This window comes from Mustela erminea, chromosome 21 (genome assembly GCF_009829155.1).
Source record: "Mustela erminea isolate mMusErm1 chromosome 21, mMusErm1.Pri, whole genome shotgun sequence".
NCBI classification, from domain to species: domain Eukaryota; kingdom Metazoa; phylum Chordata; class Mammalia; order Carnivora; family Mustelidae; genus Mustela; species Mustela erminea.
The window spans coordinates 2,260,892-2,277,475 of NC_045634.1; the positions used below are offsets into that span (position 1 = coordinate 2,260,892).

The following is a 16,584-nucleotide window of genomic DNA, read 5'->3' on the forward strand; positions in this document are numbered from 1 at the left end:
TGACTCAGTCTCTACCTTTGCGTAATAGAAATAAATAGTATCTACTACAAAGGATTGAGTGGATAAGAAATAAAATAATGTATCCATAGCATATAGATACCTGGCATGTGGGAGATGTTCATTAGTTAATAACAGATGAAAAGGAATATGCTGTGAGAGTTTAAAAGCTGTACAAAGATTGGCTCTAATATATGTACCTGTACATATATGTGTATATGTGTGTGTGTGCCTTGGTCAGCTATGGCGGCCATTAAAGGCTATTAAAAAGAGCACTTGAATGGGAATTTGGCAACACTCCTTCATTCAGCTTCTGTTATCCAAAGATCTTTCTTCTGAAAGGACTTGACCCCACCAGCCCTAGGCATACAGAGAGACTTCCTCAGGAAGGCGATGAAAGAAGGTGTTAAGAAAAACAGCTGCCACCCAGGAAATCCTTCCTTTGCTTCATGTCTCTCCGGCCTGTCAACTTAGCTGGATCCAGGTTCATGCTCAATGCCCATACCAAGACCCTGGCCTCAACCACCCTAAAACTACAGCCAGTTCTCTTCCCCCCACTGCACTTGGGATCTAAAGCCTTGGGAACTCCAAATCCTAGTAACATGGCGTTCTTCTCCTATAAAGTCTTTAGAAATGGGATTTTAGAGCAGGAAAGGGATTTTAGACTCCTTCATGGGTGAGACATTTGCTAAGTACTCGTTATGTGCAGGGCACCATGCTGAGAGCTGATGTAGGAGGAAACAGCCATACATGTCAGTGCTGTCTGGGTTCAGAGGCCCACATCAACTCGAGGGTGAGCAGTTTCCCAGTACAGGTCACCTGCTCTAGTCAAGACCGCCTGCTGATCTGCCTCCGTTACCTTTTTGAAAGAAAAATCTCAGAAGGTTAGTATAATTTTACCCTCAGAAATGAAAAACAACTGAAGAGCAGAGGCCCCACCATGAAGATTTGGTAATTCAATTACGCTAAATGTAAAAAAGATTCTGAAGCCAGTGGTATTATTTAATTCTTTTCATTAAAGCAAAAGGGCTCACTTGTTTGTTTTCAGGGACTCTAAAATGCTGATGAGGAGTGAGGGTCCCCCAGTCACTGAGCAACTAAAGGCATCTTTGAAGAGGAAGAGGTACAAACCATGTCCCTTGGCCTTCCACAGGGAGGCTGCAGGGCACAGAGGGACCCAGTGGTGAAAGCCCCTCAGTATGCTGGGGGTGAAGACTAAAGGCTGCTCGGAGGAAAGGCTATCTCAGAATGGCTTAGGTGGACGACAGGGGAATGGCTTCTAGAACAGAGGGACAGAGTGATCAAAGATGTCAGTATAGGGGCGCCTGGGTGGCTCAGTGGGTTAAAGCCTCTGCCTTCGGCTCGGGTCATGATCCCAGGGTCCTGATATCGAGCCCCGCTTCGGGCTCTCTGCTCAGCAGGGAGCCTGCTTCCTCCTCTCTCTCTGCTTGCCTCTCTGCCTACTTGTGATCTCTGTCTGTCAAATAAATAATAAATAAAATCTTTAAAAAAAAAAAAAGTCAGTATACCATACCCCAAAATTCCGTGTGCAAAGACTTCTCTTAAACAGCTTGAGTGATTTACAATAGTAAAAATTTTAAAACAAACTAAATGGTCAACATTTAGAGGATTCACTGAATAAACTATGATATACCCATGTTCCAGATTATGGTACAGCCAAATGTTCTGATTAGCATTTGATGATCTAAGGGAAAGGTTCAGTGAAAAACAAAGAAGAGGAAACAAAAGTAAATACAGTGTAACCCCAAACTGTGTGTGTGCGTATGTGTGTGTGTTGTAATTTTACTTTAAGAAGAAGCAGTGGAGGGACACCTGGGTGGCTCAGTCAGGTAAGCCTCTGTTTTCGGTTCAGATCATGATCCTGGGATGGAGCTCCATGTCAGACTCCTTGCTCAGCAGGGGAGTCTGCTTCTCCCTCTCTTTCTGCCTCTCCCCCTGCTTGTGCACTCCCTCTCTCTCTAAAGTAAATACTTTTTATTTTTTTTTAATTTTTTTTTAAAGATTTTATTTATTTATTTGACAGAGAGAGAGATGACAGGCAGGCAGAGAGAGAGGAGGAAGCAGGCTCCCTGCTGAGCAGAGAGCCCGATGTGGGGCTCGATCCCAGGACCCTGAGATCATGACCTGAGCCGAAGGCAGCGGCTCAACCCACTGAGCCACCCAGGTGCCCTAAAGTAAATACTTTTTAAATTTTTTTTTTTTTTTAAGATTTAATCTATTTGTCAGAGGGAGAAAGAACGCAAGAACCAGAGGGAGTGGAAGGCTCCCCGCTGAGCAAGGAACCCAGTGAAGGACTCAAACCCAGGACCCAGTAAATAAAATCTTTAAAAGAAGAAGCAACGGAATGCTAACCGTAAACATCAGCGCTGGAGAGGCAGGCTGCGTGACTGACTAGAGGAGACACACAATGGGGACGTGTAGGCCTTAGTGATGGCTAGTTCTGGAGCTGGTGATAGATTAATTATATTGTATATTAAACAGATAAATGCTATATGTATATGTGCATCTGTACCTGCATAGAAATTGGGAGAATTTAGCAAAATTTTGATAGTGACTGTCTGCGGGGTTAGAGTATATGTGACTTTTTATTTTCTTCTTTACACTTTTCTGTATTTCACAAAATTTTTAAATTTGGAAACATGTTTTCAGTTATAATTAGAAAGCTTAAGGTCAGTCTCATAAAGTGGGGAAGTACTGAGGTTTACAAGAAAAGAATTAGTGTTCCATGGGGAATTTCCACCAAAAATTGGGAAACGCCTCTGGAAGGGAGTACCTGGAACTTCAGCATGGGCCGCATGAGCGCCCACTTCACTTGACCACGAGAGGGCGCAAGGAACCAGCGTAAAAGCGAAGCTAAACCTGCCAGCGCGCCTGGGCTTAGATTTGTGAGTTGGGGGAGGAACCCTGCCCTCCTCCTGCCCCCGGGCCTTCATCCAAATTCTTCACAAGGCTTGAGTGCAGGTATGAATCCTACAGGATTGGATGGTGTGTCTCAGGGCTGCCCCACCCAAGCCAGGGTGTCAAAAGGACACCCTTAAGTCTTCGTGAGTTTTCTGACGAAATGGGTTTTGTCAGTGTACCCCATGTAGAGTAGGGCGCAGCTGGACCCTCACAACCAGCAAGGTTTCTAATCTCAACCGCTATATTCACACTCCCAGAAAACATAACCTAGGGGAGAGGTGACATAGTCCTACAGTTGTAGGTAACCCAAATACAGCAACAGGCCATGTTCTCTGTGATTTTCTTTCTTTCTTTAAGATTTTATTTGACAGAGATGAGAAGCAGGCTCCCCACTGAGCAGAGAGCCCGATGCGGGGCTCGATCCCAGGACCCCGAGATCATGACTTGAGCCGAAGGCAGAGGCTTAACCCCCTGAGCCACCCAGGCGCCCCAGTGTGATTTTATTTCTTAGTGAATATGCAGCTGCGTTCAAGTGATTTGGTGTTTGGGGGCTTCTGGTAGCAAGCAGTGTAGTGTGGTGTAGAGGAAAAAATAAACTTTGGGATCAGAAACCTGTTGTCCAAATTCTACCATCTGTCCACAGTTCACTAGCTGTGAGGCTGGGGCAAATTACTTCAACTCTCTAAACTTCAATGTCTTCATTTTTAAAATGGGAACCGTGAGAAGCAAACTCCTGGTCAAATGGGGCCTACCCACACCTGGGTGGCTCAGTGGGTTAAGCCTCTGCCTTCAGCCCAGGTCATGATCCCAGGGTCCTGGGATCAAGCCCCGCATCGGGCTTTCTGCTCAGCAAGGAGCCTGCTTCCCCCTCTCTCTCTGCCTGCCTCTCGCCTACTTGTGATCTCTCTGTCAAATAAATAAATAAAATCTTTAAAAAAAAAAAAAAAATGGGGCCTACCCAGAGGGCTCCAGGCACAGATAGCTTTCTTTGGCCAAAGCTGTGAGGAGGTTTGGGCCACCTCCAGGGGACATCCAAGGCAGGATCCTGGCCAGAGAAGGCTGCATCACACCCTGAGTCAGATATACCACAACACCCAGGCACATGGAGTAACCAGACGGAGAATTCCCCTAGAAGGGTGACTCTTGGGGGGACAGATACTAGAGCTAGGCGGGCCCCCTGGAGAACACACCAGGGAAACTCAAAGCAAGTGGCTTCCCCTCTCCACAAGGGGATTCCAGAGCTCATGTGTGCAGAGCTCATGGGTGGGCATTCTTTTATTTTCTAGTGTCACTAAAGAAATAATCAACATCCAACCCTGTGTAAGTTTAAGTCCGGTGTGATGATTTGATACACGTGCATACGGCAAATGTTTACCACAATCAGGTTAGCACATCCTTCATCTCACATAATTTCCAGGCTGCTGCTGTTATGGTGAGGACATTATAGCTCTCCAAGTACGTGGCACAGTATTGTTAGCTATAAATTCGTGATAGCCATTCATTTTTTAAAATGTGCTTCTTTGGAATTGGACTCCAGGTAGGTTTGGGGTCTCCTCTTGCAGTGGAAGTCACCCCTTCCTTTTGAGGGAAGAGAATCGGACCCGGTTTGGTCTGCATCTTAGGGTCTTGATCCAAAGATGGCAGAACCTGGTTTGTCCTGAGAAGAGGTTGTAGGCAACCAAAAGGGCTCAAGAAGTCAGCTGTAAACTACCCTAGAAACGTAAATATCATTCAGTTAAAATATTTTTGTTTGTTTTACACGTTCTCAGTAGGCAGCAGCTGGGGAACGTGGTGGCATGGATGAAAGGACGTGGCCCCCACAGGGCCAGAGCGACACTGCTACAGGTCACCAAATTACGTACACGTCCTCTTAGCTCGCTGACTCCTTCACTGACCCGGGAAGGACCATGTTACCTTTTCCAACTGATAGACATTGAGACAGGGTCAGCGTTTTCATTTTTTCTGGGCTTTTCATAGTCGTGTCTGTCGCCGCACTCGCCCGCTCCCCTCACCTCCCCACCCCTCCCAGCCCACTTTGTGCAACAGGGTCTGTCGGCGATGACAGGGCACGGAGGAAGAAGAGTATGGAGAGTCTGGTCTGCCTGCATCCCCTCCAAATTCCTCCACTGACAGCCTAATGCCTGACGTGGTAGATTTAGAAGGCGGGGCCTTTGGGATCATGAGGGGGAAGCCCTCGTGAATGGGACTCACGCCCTTACAAAAGAGACCCCAGAGGGCTTCCGCTCTCCTTCCCCGGTGAGGAGACAGCCACCCGGGAGCCTGGCAGCAGGCCTGAACCCGCCCACTTGGGCTCCCTGATGTTGGCCTCCCAGCCTCCCAGCCGGGAGAAATGGATTTCTCTTGTTCATCGGCCACCCCTGGCTGTGATTAATTTCATTGCAGCAGCCGGAATGGACTAGGACAAGTTGTGAAAGTGCCCAGGGAACAAGGTAGGGTGGAGAGGCATTTGGGTTTACGAAGTCACACACAACCTCATCTAATTTTTTTTTTAAAAGATCATTTATTTGACAGACAGAGATCACAAGTAGGCGGTGTGGCAGGCAGAGAGAAGCGGGAAGCAGGCTCCCTGCGGAGCAGAGAGCCTGATGTGGGACTCGATCCCAGGACCCTGGGATCATGACCTGAGGCGAAGGCAGAGGCTTAACCCACTGAGCCACTCAGGTGCCCCTCATCTAATTTTTTAAGTAAAAGGAAGGCAGGGACGCCTGGGTGGCTCAGTTGGTTGGACGACTGCCTTCGGCTCAGGTCATGATCCCGGAATCCCAGGATCGAGTCCCGCATCGGGCTCCCAGCTCCATGGGGAGTCTGCTTCTCCCTCTGACCTTCTCCTCGCTCATGCTCTCTCTCACTGTCTCTCTCTCAAATAAATAAATAAATAAATAATCTTAAAAAAAAAAAAAAAAAAAAAAAAGGAAGGCAGAACCTATCCTTGAGGAAGGAAGCTCGTGGATGCCTGGTTAGTTAGAACTGCTCCTGGCTGGATGCTGGAGTCAAGTCAGGAGAGCTCTGAGGTTGCTGCTCCTGGAAAAGGGAACTCCGTAGCCCTACCTCACGGGGGGGCTCCAACATGGGGGGCGATTCACAGAGACTAGCATCTAAACAGTGTCTCTGCGGGCTTCGGGGGCTCACCCTCCACTCCCACGATGCTGGCCTGTAAGAAGTCTTCGAGAACATGAGGACCTAGGCTGAGCTGAGACCTGACCAAGCCAAGGCCACACAGTCAGGAAAGAGGCCAGAGCCGTCTCCCCGGCCTCTACCCCTCTGCCCCCGGGGGGGCTGCCCCCACACTGAGTTGCAAGCCATCTGCCAGATGCCTCCTAGGCTCCCGAGAGCCGTTGCGGGCGGTTTGCTTTACCTCCTGACCTCACAGAACCAAACCATAACATTTACAGCCGCTCTGCGTTTATATCCTACAGTCTTTGTCTTTTCTCGACATGCCCTTCTCCTCTTTTATTTTCCTGAACATTTCCTGTGAGATTCTGCCAAAGACCTGCTTGTTTCAGCTGCTTTGATTTTCTTTTAAGGAAAGCAAAATTTATGGAAATCAAACTGGTTTTGACACAGGAGCCGTAACAAATAGCAATTCCCATTCCTAAGTGCGTATAAATCACGGGCTCTGACACTCTGCCTTTGACCTGAACCAGAGCAGCTGTCACTCGAGAGGCTGCAGGCGGGGGCCTCACGCGCCAGCCTGCCCTGCTTCCTGGAGAAGCCCCGTGGGTTCCCGCCGAGGGGCAGCAGAGCGACAGAGCGGAGGCTGGGGGGACCCTTCGGGAATTTCTCTGGGAATTTTCACTTCTTCTGAGCTCCGTCTAAATGTTCCTTTGGCCCCGATGCTCAGTGTGGAACTAAGAGGATCAGCCTGAGATTTTCAGGGAACCCCTAATCCCTGCCAAAGGGCGTCGAGATGGCAGCATCTGGGCCAAAACTGTGGGTGAGGAGGGTTGCTCTGTTCTGCGGCTGACAGAGCTCCTGGGGTCTCTTGGGAGGCTCTGGGGGGCACATCGGGTGCCCTGTGCGAGAACCTGGCCTCCGAGGCCTGCCTTTGTGAGCTTTGGTGCCCTGACGTAGGAGCAGAGAGAATGCCTTTGACACAGACGCATTTGTAAAGCTGTCCTCTCCCCCCACCCTCTGCTCCCATCGAGCCATCTCTAATCCCCAAATAATGCAGATGCAGCTCCAGGGTAAATGCTGCCAAAGGGACATCTGCTTTCTCATTTTGGTTGCTGGCATCCTGAGTAACGAACGCCACGATTCTTAACGAGCCAGCAGCCTTGGCAGATCTGAAAATGTACCAAAAGCCATTTTCCAGGGAGATCTCACATTCTCGTGTTTTAAAGATTTATTTTGTTTAAATCCAATTAATTAACATGTAGTGTGTTTTCAGAGGTGGAGTTCAGTGATTCATAGAGGCATAGAACACCCAGTGCTCAGGTCATCACGTGCCCTCCTTAATGCCCACCACCAAGAGGCACCTGGGTGGCTCAGTCAGTTAAACGGCTGCCTTTGGCTCGGGTCATGAACCCAGGGTCCTGGGATCGAGCCCCACTTCGTGCTCCCTGCTCTGAAGGAAGCCTGCTCCTCCCTCTCCCACTCCCCCTGCTTGTGTTCCCTCTCTGTGTCTCTCTCTGTCAAATAAATAAAATCTTAAAAAACAATGCCCATCACTCAGTTACCCCATCCCCCCACCTGCTTCCCCTCCAGCAACCCTATTTGTTTCCTGGAGTTAAGAGTTTCTTATGGTTTATCTCCCTCTCTGATTTCATCTTATTTTATTTTTCCCTCCCTTCCCCTATGATCCTCTGTTTTGTTTTGTTTTTAAGATTTTATTTATTTCTTTGACAGAGAGAGAGAGATAAGTAGGCAGAGAGGCAGGCAGAGAGAGGGGGGAAGCAGGCTCCCCATATCAGAGATCCCCATATGGGGCTCCATCCCAGGACCCTGAGATCATGACCTGAGCCGAAGGCAGAGGCTTAACCCACTGAGCCAACTGGCCATCCTGTCTCTGTTTTGTTTCTTAAATTCCACGTGAGACTTAATATTCTCACTTTCCTCAAAACTGCTCTGACTTTTTAGGAGACCTAGAAACAGTGACCCCATTCCCAAATAACGCCTCAATTTAGAGGAGAGTTAGCCTTGGTGAGTTGGCTTTAACAAAGGTCTGTGGAGGGTCCTGTGTTGTGCTGGGCACTGAAATTTATGGACAGTTCTGGCCTAGAAAAGAGGTAAAAGACACCTGTTTAGAGTGTTACAAGTGCCAGCTGCTGTACTAGGCTCTACACACGTTTTTCCACGCTGTACCTTCGAAATGTAGTCATTATGGAGGAAAGGAGTGCCAGATACTGGTTGGGGATGTTGTAGCCCAGAAAGGTGAAGTAACTTGCCCAACACCCCGAAGTTACTACACATTTTTTTGTGCATCCATTTATCACATCAAAATTGTATGGAACTTCTACTGAGAGCCAGGAATTCGACACATGAGCTTATCAAGATGAATCAGCGATAGCCCTGCCCTCACAGTGTTTGTCATCTAGCGATGGAGACAACTCAGTAGACAATCACAACAGAGCTTTGCAAATACCGAGACCAGTAGGTGGATGGATGTGTAGGGGAGGTGGGTGTTGTGGGGGCGTACAATAAGCCAGTCTTGGGATCCAACCAGGCCAGCCCAACCCCAAATCCTGTACTCTCTCAGTGCAGAGAAAAACAGAGACAGAGACTTCTGCTTTTCCATCTTGTTCCAGGCCCTGTTTGTGACCCTCTGGGGTCTGATGTCTGTATCCTCTCATCCCCTTTGTCCGTGGGAGGCGAGAAGGAGAGCGTCCCTCATGGAAAATACCTCAGTGTTAGATAGTTAGCCAGAACTTGATGATCTAGATGGCTTTCCTCACGGCCACCTGTCCCCCTGGCCCCCCTACCTGTTCTTCATCCTGAAATCTCTGCTTTCCTAACACCTCAGTCCACCCCGCGTGGGAAAATAGAAAGGGCCACGTTCTCTCAGCTCCTCCCCACTCACTCTCCACCTCCCACGTCAGCTCATAGACTTCCGCTTTCAAATCCTGCCCCTTGGGGCGCCTGGGTGGCTCAGTGGGTTAAAGCCTCTGCTTTCGGCTCAGGTCATGGTCTCAGGGTCCTGGGATCAAACCCCACATCGGGGGCTCTCTGCTCAGTGGGGAGTCTGCCCCCCCCCACACCTGCCTCTCTGCTACTTGTAATCTCTGTCTGTCAAATAAACAAATAAAATCTTTAAAAAAATAAAATCCCACACCTTGCTTGGTTCTTCTCATGGCTTCTGTGCCAAGGCCTGATGTTTGACTCCTCCTCCCCATCTGGGCAGTTACAACCAAGACCTGAGCGACGGCCCGGCATCCCCTTTCACCCAGCACAACCCCAGCTCCACGCTGCCACCAGTCCCCCTTTCTGAAGAAGCAGTTTAGGTCATGCTGTTTTCAAGCTTCAATGCCTCTGCTGACTTGACACTGCACGTAGAATAGAATCCAGTTTTCTTGGCATGGCGCATCAGGTTCCTCATCATCGAGCACCATCTTGTCTGTCCACCACCTGCCCCAGCCTCACAGAATCTCTCCCTAGAGCTGAAATGCACCTCTCTTCCCTTCCACGTGCTTCACCCTCTGAGCCTGGGGTGAGACCATTCCCTACTTTCCAATCCAGGAAACTCCTACCCATCCCACAAAACCCAGCTCAAATAGCACCTCCTCTGTAGATGCATTTCTTTACTTCTCCAGAAGGTCTAGTTATGCCCTCCTCTGTGGTCCTCCAGCCCCGCATTTATGCCTTTGTCTTAACGCTTGTTAAAACATATTGGAATCCTCCCTAGATACATTGTGTGTCTTCTGACTGGATGCTAGCTCTTCAGGGCCAAGGACTGTGTTTAATTTATTCTCCCCAACATCTAACCACAGGTTCTGCTACATACGAAGTGCCGATGAATGTTTCTGCTATGTTACAGGATTTCCCATCAATCCTTTTGTCTGTGTTTATTGCCAGAGGCCTTTGGTGCCCTGATATTCTCTCTTCAGTTAGGAAACAGGAAACAAAGATTCCCCAGCAGAGAGGGAACCCTGGGGCTCTCTCCTTTATCCTTGGTCATAATTGTCCAACTTCAAAATAAATCCTGTAACACACCTAGTCACCAGACTTATCATACTATCAAAGGGTGTTTGATGTTTTCAGCTGAAGCAGGAAAAAAAAAAAAAAAGGAGTATTGGCAGAAGTAGCTCCCATGCACCATTTGAGTGGTGGACGAGCGGCCCCAGCCCAAGAGAGGGAACCAAGGGAAGGAAGTCTCAGGTCGCCTGTGCTGAATGGCACCAGCTATTACTCAGGACCCGGAAGGTTCCTATGGCACAGTGTTGAGATGCATTTCAGTGGGATGATGTTCTGGAGGAAAATCCAGTTATACCAAGAGTGCCATTTATGTCTTAGAAACTATGCATTTTTAGATTTTATTTATTTGCTTGTTTATTATTTAAGTAATCTCTACACACAACATGTGGCCTGACTCATGACCCCGAGATCAAGAGTTGCATGCCCTTCCAGCTGAGCCAGCCAGACATGCGGCCCACCACCAAGTATATTTAGATTTTCTTTTTGAGATTCTATTTATTTATTTGACAGAGAGACAGCAAGAGAGGGAACCCAAGCAGGGGGAGTGGGAGAGGGAAAAGCAGGCTCCCCACTGAACAGCGAGCCCGATGTGGGGTTCAATCCCAGGACCCTGGGATTATGACCTGAGCCAAAGGCAGACGCTTAAGGACTGAGCTACCCAGGCACCACTATTTTTAGACTTTATTTATTTATTTGACAGAGATCACAAGTAGGCAGAGAGACAGGCAGAGAGAGAATGGAGGAAGCAGGCTCCCTGCTGAGCAGACAGCCAGATGCAGGGCTCTATACCAGGACCCGGGGATCATGACCTGAGCTGAAGGCAGAGGCTTTAACCCACTGAGCCACCCAGGCACCGCTATTTTTAGATTTTAAACAGCAGCTCACACCTGAAATACCGGGATGAGTCTACGCTGAGAACAATGAAACCAAGAAGCGAGGGGGGGAAAATATTTTGACCGAGATCTAGATTGTTCTGCTAAAATACTTTGGCAGTGATAAGCACGGGTCTAAATGATTTGACTTCTCTAGCAGTCTGGCTGAAATCAAGGAGACAAAACGGGACAAAGCAGATGTTTTAAAAAATTCAAATTAGGAAAATGGAAAATGAATGAAATCCCACCTGGAATCAGCTCAAATCCATTTAACACGGTGCGATACAAATTAAATACATTGCACATAAAATGCATCTGACACTTCGTATTGATTTGTGTAAATCTGCATAAGATGGGCTTTCTGTGGTTGTCCCCACCATCAAGAAAGGGTTCGGGATGCCTGGGTGGCTCAGTTGGTTGGACGACTGCCTTCGGCTCAGGTCATGATCCTGGAGTCCCGGGATCGAGTCCCGCATCGGACTCCCAGCTCCATGGGGAGTCTGCTTCTCCCTCTGACCTTCTCCTCGTTCATGCTCTCTCTCACTGTCTCTCTCTCAAGTAAATAAATAAAATCTTAAAAAAAAAAAAGGGTGTATGGGGGGAATTGTTATAAATCTCATTATTTTCCTAATTAAATAACCCTGGCTTCAAACAGTTCAATTTGCAGTTTAGGAAAGATTATTTGCCCATTGACAGTGAATCAGAACAGGTGCTATTATGCTCCCAGCTTTTAAGCTGTTGGGATTTTTACATCTGGATGCCAGAGCTAATCAGAAGGCATTTTCTCTCTTTTCTATCTGTCTTCACGATCTGAAGCAGAGTTTAAAGCTTCTCGGGATATTTTGTAACTCATTAGTTTTTGGCATCCTCTACAGCCATTTTGGCCAGTATGATTCATTCATTCTTTGAGCACGATTAGCTGTGAAAACAGATCTTAGAACAGACTCCCTCCACCCGAGAAAGATTACTGAAGGTAGGAAATGCAGGTGATTAGCGGAGTTCGGCTTTGATACAGACATCCTGCTCTTCTGCTAACCCTTTGAACTAACTTTGATATGCAATAATTAAGAGGGATTCAACCCCTGAAGGAGAAGCTGCTGAGGCCCTGCCCCTTCTCTCTCTCTCTCTTGAATCCTTGTTTTGAACTATTGATCAAACAGATTTAAAGGGATTTGTTGAAGCCTGTGTGGGGTAAGGAGGGAGGAAGTGAAGGGGGGTGGGGGAGAGAGAGATGAGGAGACACATCTGGTATAAATTGTTCCAGAAGGAACCTGCTCATTCAGAGTTCACACACCTCACAGAGACGAAGATTTGCTTCCCCTTGGAGAAAAGCAGTTCCAGACGACCTTGCGGGGTTTCCGTTTGGCTCTCTTGTGGGGTTGGAGCAGCCCAGTTTGGAGGGCGCGGAGAGGCGGTTAGAGGATGGCGGTGGTGGTCCTGCTGGGGCTCAGCTGGCTGTGCGCCCCCCTGGGAGCTCTGGTTCTGGATTTCAACAACATCAAGAACTCTGCCGATGTGCACGGGGCTCGGAAGGTAAAGCGCCCGTAAGGCAGCAGGGGGCAGTTCACGAGGTGGGGGGGGTAAGGCTCACTGAGGGGCAGTGGGCAAAGGGATGCGACTCCCTAGAAGAAAAACATCTAATGGGAATGGCACAAACACCAACGGTACAGGTACTCCACCTGTAGCTCAGCTTCTCGAGGTTCTGGATGTAGACCAACAATCTCACCATCCCTAAAACACATATCAGAAGGCATTTTTCTTCCATTGTCAAAAGGGCACAAGACAATGAAATCCCGAGTTTTAAAAGTAGGACGATTTTTTCGAATGCAACCTTTGCAGCACATAGGTTTATTCATCGGAGATTTGATTTCCCCTTTGTGGGAGAAAACCAATTATATCGAGAAATTTCGGCGCCGCCAAAGGCCTTTCAGCACATGCGAGGCGCCACTATGATGTGGCTTCGTCCATCCCTCACTTTGAATTCAAAGTCCTCTTCCACCTTGTTGGGTTCCTCAGCCCCGTGACAAGTTTTTCCTTACAGGGTTCACAGTGCCTGTCTGACAAGGACTGCAGTTCTAGAAAATTCTGCCTCAAACCGCAAGATGAGAAGCCATTCTGTGCTACTTGTCGTGGGTTACGAAGGAGGTGCCACCGTCATGCTGTGTGCTGCCCTGGGACGCTCTGCGTGAATGGTAAGCTGTTGTAAACCCCTGCAGGGTGGTGTTGCCCCAAAGAACAGTGGTTTTCTATTGAAGATAGCATATGAGTGTCGTAGGCTAGAATATTCCAAGATGGGCACTCTCCGAAGGTCTCCTGGATTCACGCTTGAAGTCATTCATGCAGCTGCCTTTTCTTAATGCAATAAAATAGTTTATTTCCTGGCGATAATTTTTGTCAACAACTTAGAGATAATGATTTTAAAGGAAGGGGGTCAAGAGGGGATCTTTCAAATTCTTTTGTTTTCACTTGGATTCCACTACTTAACTGCTTTCTTTGCCGTATGTGCATGTAAATATTTAGTGCATGTGTCCCAGAAATCTTGCAAGCTATATATAAACTGAAGGCAGAGGTACTGCCAAACTATGTAACAGTGTAATAATCAGCGTGTCTGTGGTCCTAACCCTTGAAGTTAATAACTCCAACCACACCTGGTTGTCCCTCAGATGTTTGCACGACAATGGAGGATGCCGCCCCAATACTGGAGAGGCAGATCGATGCGCAAGATGATGTGGACACGAAAGCAACGACTGAGCATCCAATTCAGGAAAACAAACCCAAAAGGAAGCCAAATATTAAGAAACCACAAGGCAGTAAGGGTAAGAGAAGCATTCTGGCACCTTTTTCTTTTCTTTTTTTTAAGAGAAAAACATTTCCCGGGGCACTTGGGTGGCTCAGTCCGTTAAGCATCTGCCTTCAGTCCATGGGTCCTGGGATCAGAACCACTGCTCAGCAGGAAGCCTGCTTCTCCTCCTTTTACCCCTCTTCTTGTTTGTGCTTGTGCTCTCTCAAATAGATAAATAAAATTCTTAAAAAGAAAAGAAAAGAAAAACATTTCCCCCCGCTTGGCTTTCAAGGATAGGCCGAACCTGATCTGATTCCTCCCCACTCCAGAGACACAGAGGGATTATGTCCTGTTTCTAATCCCTCTCCTTCCACGGCTTGGAAGATCATGTAGGGAGTAGCATAAGGCAGTCAGCCACTGAAGAGGCCAGGGGACTAGCCATAATCATGAACTAGTTGGCAGGAAAATCTTTAAGTGAATTTTATACACATATGTTTTTATAGTCTGTAATTTAATAAATGGAGGTTTCCCTAAGTCCTCAGGATATAAAATAAAAGAGAAACGAAAGTTGATGAATCAACAATTTTTATTCTTAAAATACAAACTTCACTAAGATGAAGCTAATTCCTATCTTGGACATAAAATAACTGGAATATTTGAAGGCAGTGGATTGGCCAGTCTGTGTCTCCAAGGCTAAACAGCCCCTTTATGAGTCATGGTCTGTGTCCATATAAATCCCATTTAATAGAACACTGATGAGGGTATTGATTCATTCCTCAATACTGGAAATCTCATCTCTCTTTTTTTATAAATGATTTTTTTAAAGGTTTTATTTATTTGACAGAGAGAGATCACAAGTAGGCATAGAGGCAGGCAGAGGGGGCGGGGGAAGCAGGCTCCCCGCTGAGCAGAGAGCCAGATTCCAGGCTTGATCCCAGGACCCTGAGATCATGACCTGAGCGGAAGGCAGAGGCTTAACCCACTGAGCCACCCAGGCACCCCTGGAAATCTCATCTTTCTCTGAAAATGTTTGAACTTTATAAAACAAATTCTATTAGGTAGGGCTAAAATTCCCATGTCCTCTACTTTTGGCATAAGAGCTAGCTCTGGGAGACCTGCGTTCTGCTTTTATTTTTACTTTGTGGCTCTAGATCCTACACCTTCATCCCAGCTACAAGCCCCCCACATGGCACTTTGCCCCATTTATTGTGACAGCCCACACGAATCTTGTTACAGGACAAGAGGGAGAAAGATGTCTTCGAACTTTTGACTGCGGAGCTGGACTTTGCTGTGCTCGTCATTTCTGGACTAAAATTTGCAAGCCAGTCCTCCTGGAGGGACAGGTGTGCTCTAGGAGAGGGCAGAAAGATACGGCTCAAGCTCCAGAAATCTTCCAGCGCTGCGAGTGTGGCCCTGGACTATTATGTCGAAATCGAGTGACTGGCAACCGACAGCATGCAAGGTTAAGAGTATGCCAAAAAATCTAAAAAGCTGTAAAGATTTCAAAATAAAGATAACTCCTTATTGTATTCAAACAGAAATCTCAGACATTAATTTAAAAATCTTTCGATAATATCTCTGTAAATCAAGTCTTGTGGCAACTGGGATAGACTGACCTAGAGCGCTGTGAGGTGCTCCCTTGAGGATGAAGGAAAACTGGTTTTGGCTTTTTGTCTATTTCTGCAAAGTAATGTGACTCCTCAGAAAAGTTTAATTTGATCTAGTGACTCAATTGGTTCAAATAAATCTTTACATAATTTCTGGTGAAATTCTGGTACATGACAGTACCTTGGGGGTAAAAAAGTGATGGTCTGCAGCTAGTTCTTATCTTACCAGTGAAAATTATCACAGTAAATTAAGGGAAAAATTTTTTCCTTAAAATCCCTCTTGTTTATTTTCTTTCATTTCCCTCTTGTAAGGGAAATGCCCCTTCACTACAAAATAATTTGGTTAATAAAGAAATAACATTAAAAAGGTAGTATTTTACGTGTATTATAGTCCTTTGCAAGTTATAAAGCATTACCACGTATTTTGTTTTCAACAGCTTTAATCATTTGATAACTTTTTACATTTTATATTTATATAACTTTAATTATATAAATTAATATCATTTATATTATATACATATGCTTTATATTTTAAATTACATATACTTAAATAATTATGTGTAATTTATATATTAAATTATATTAATCTAGTTATATTAATTACATGGATTATATAATTTCAAAGCTAGGGTCTTCAAGGAGTGTTTTTACTCTCAATAGCTTTACTTAACCATTTGATAATTTTTTTTTTTTTAAAGATTTTATATATTCATTTGAAAAGGAGGGAGACAGAGCACAGTCATGGTGGGAGGCAGTGGCGGTGGGAGAATGAGACTCCCTGCTGAGCTTGGAGCCTGCCCTGGGGCTGGATCCAGGACCTGGAGATCTGACCTGAGCCGAAGGCAGATGCTTCATCATCTGAGCCACCCAAGCCGCCCCACTTGATAACTTTTTCTATTTTACATTTATACTTTTATTTTACATTTATACTTATACTTAATATAAGTATACAAATTTACATATAAAGCCAATGATATAGAATATATAATGTATATAATTAACATAATTAATCTATTTTATATAATTTCAAAGCTTGGGCTTTCAAGGAACATTTTTATTTATATGCTTGACCATTTGAACTTAAAAATTACCTTGGAGGAAAACTAGGGCAAATAAGGGAAAATTCTGTTTGAAGTTGAAGATTCAGGCCATATTTTGTACATATGGGTGCATATTATAAGTGGTTTTGCTTAGGGAAGCTTTTTTCTCATGAATTACAACCACTTTTAGATTTCATTTAAGAGATAAACCACAC

The 16,584-nt window shown here is 46.2% G+C and overlaps 1 protein-coding gene across 1 annotated transcript; it reads left to right on the forward strand.

Moving 5' to 3' along the window:
* The first annotated feature begins 12,175 nt into the window (after positions 1-12,175).
* DKK4 (dickkopf WNT signaling pathway inhibitor 4) lies at positions 12,176-15,632 on the forward strand. The gene is made up of 4 exons (XM_032329066.1): positions 12,176-12,473; positions 12,982-13,132; positions 13,604-13,756; positions 14,959-15,632. Exons 1-4 carry the CDS (start codon positions 12,363-12,365, stop codon positions 15,207-15,209), a joined length of 666 nt encoding a protein of 221 aa, XP_032184957.1. The 5' UTR covers positions 12,176-12,362; the 3' UTR covers positions 15,210-15,632.
* The last annotated feature ends 952 nt before the right edge of the window (positions 15,633-16,584 follow it).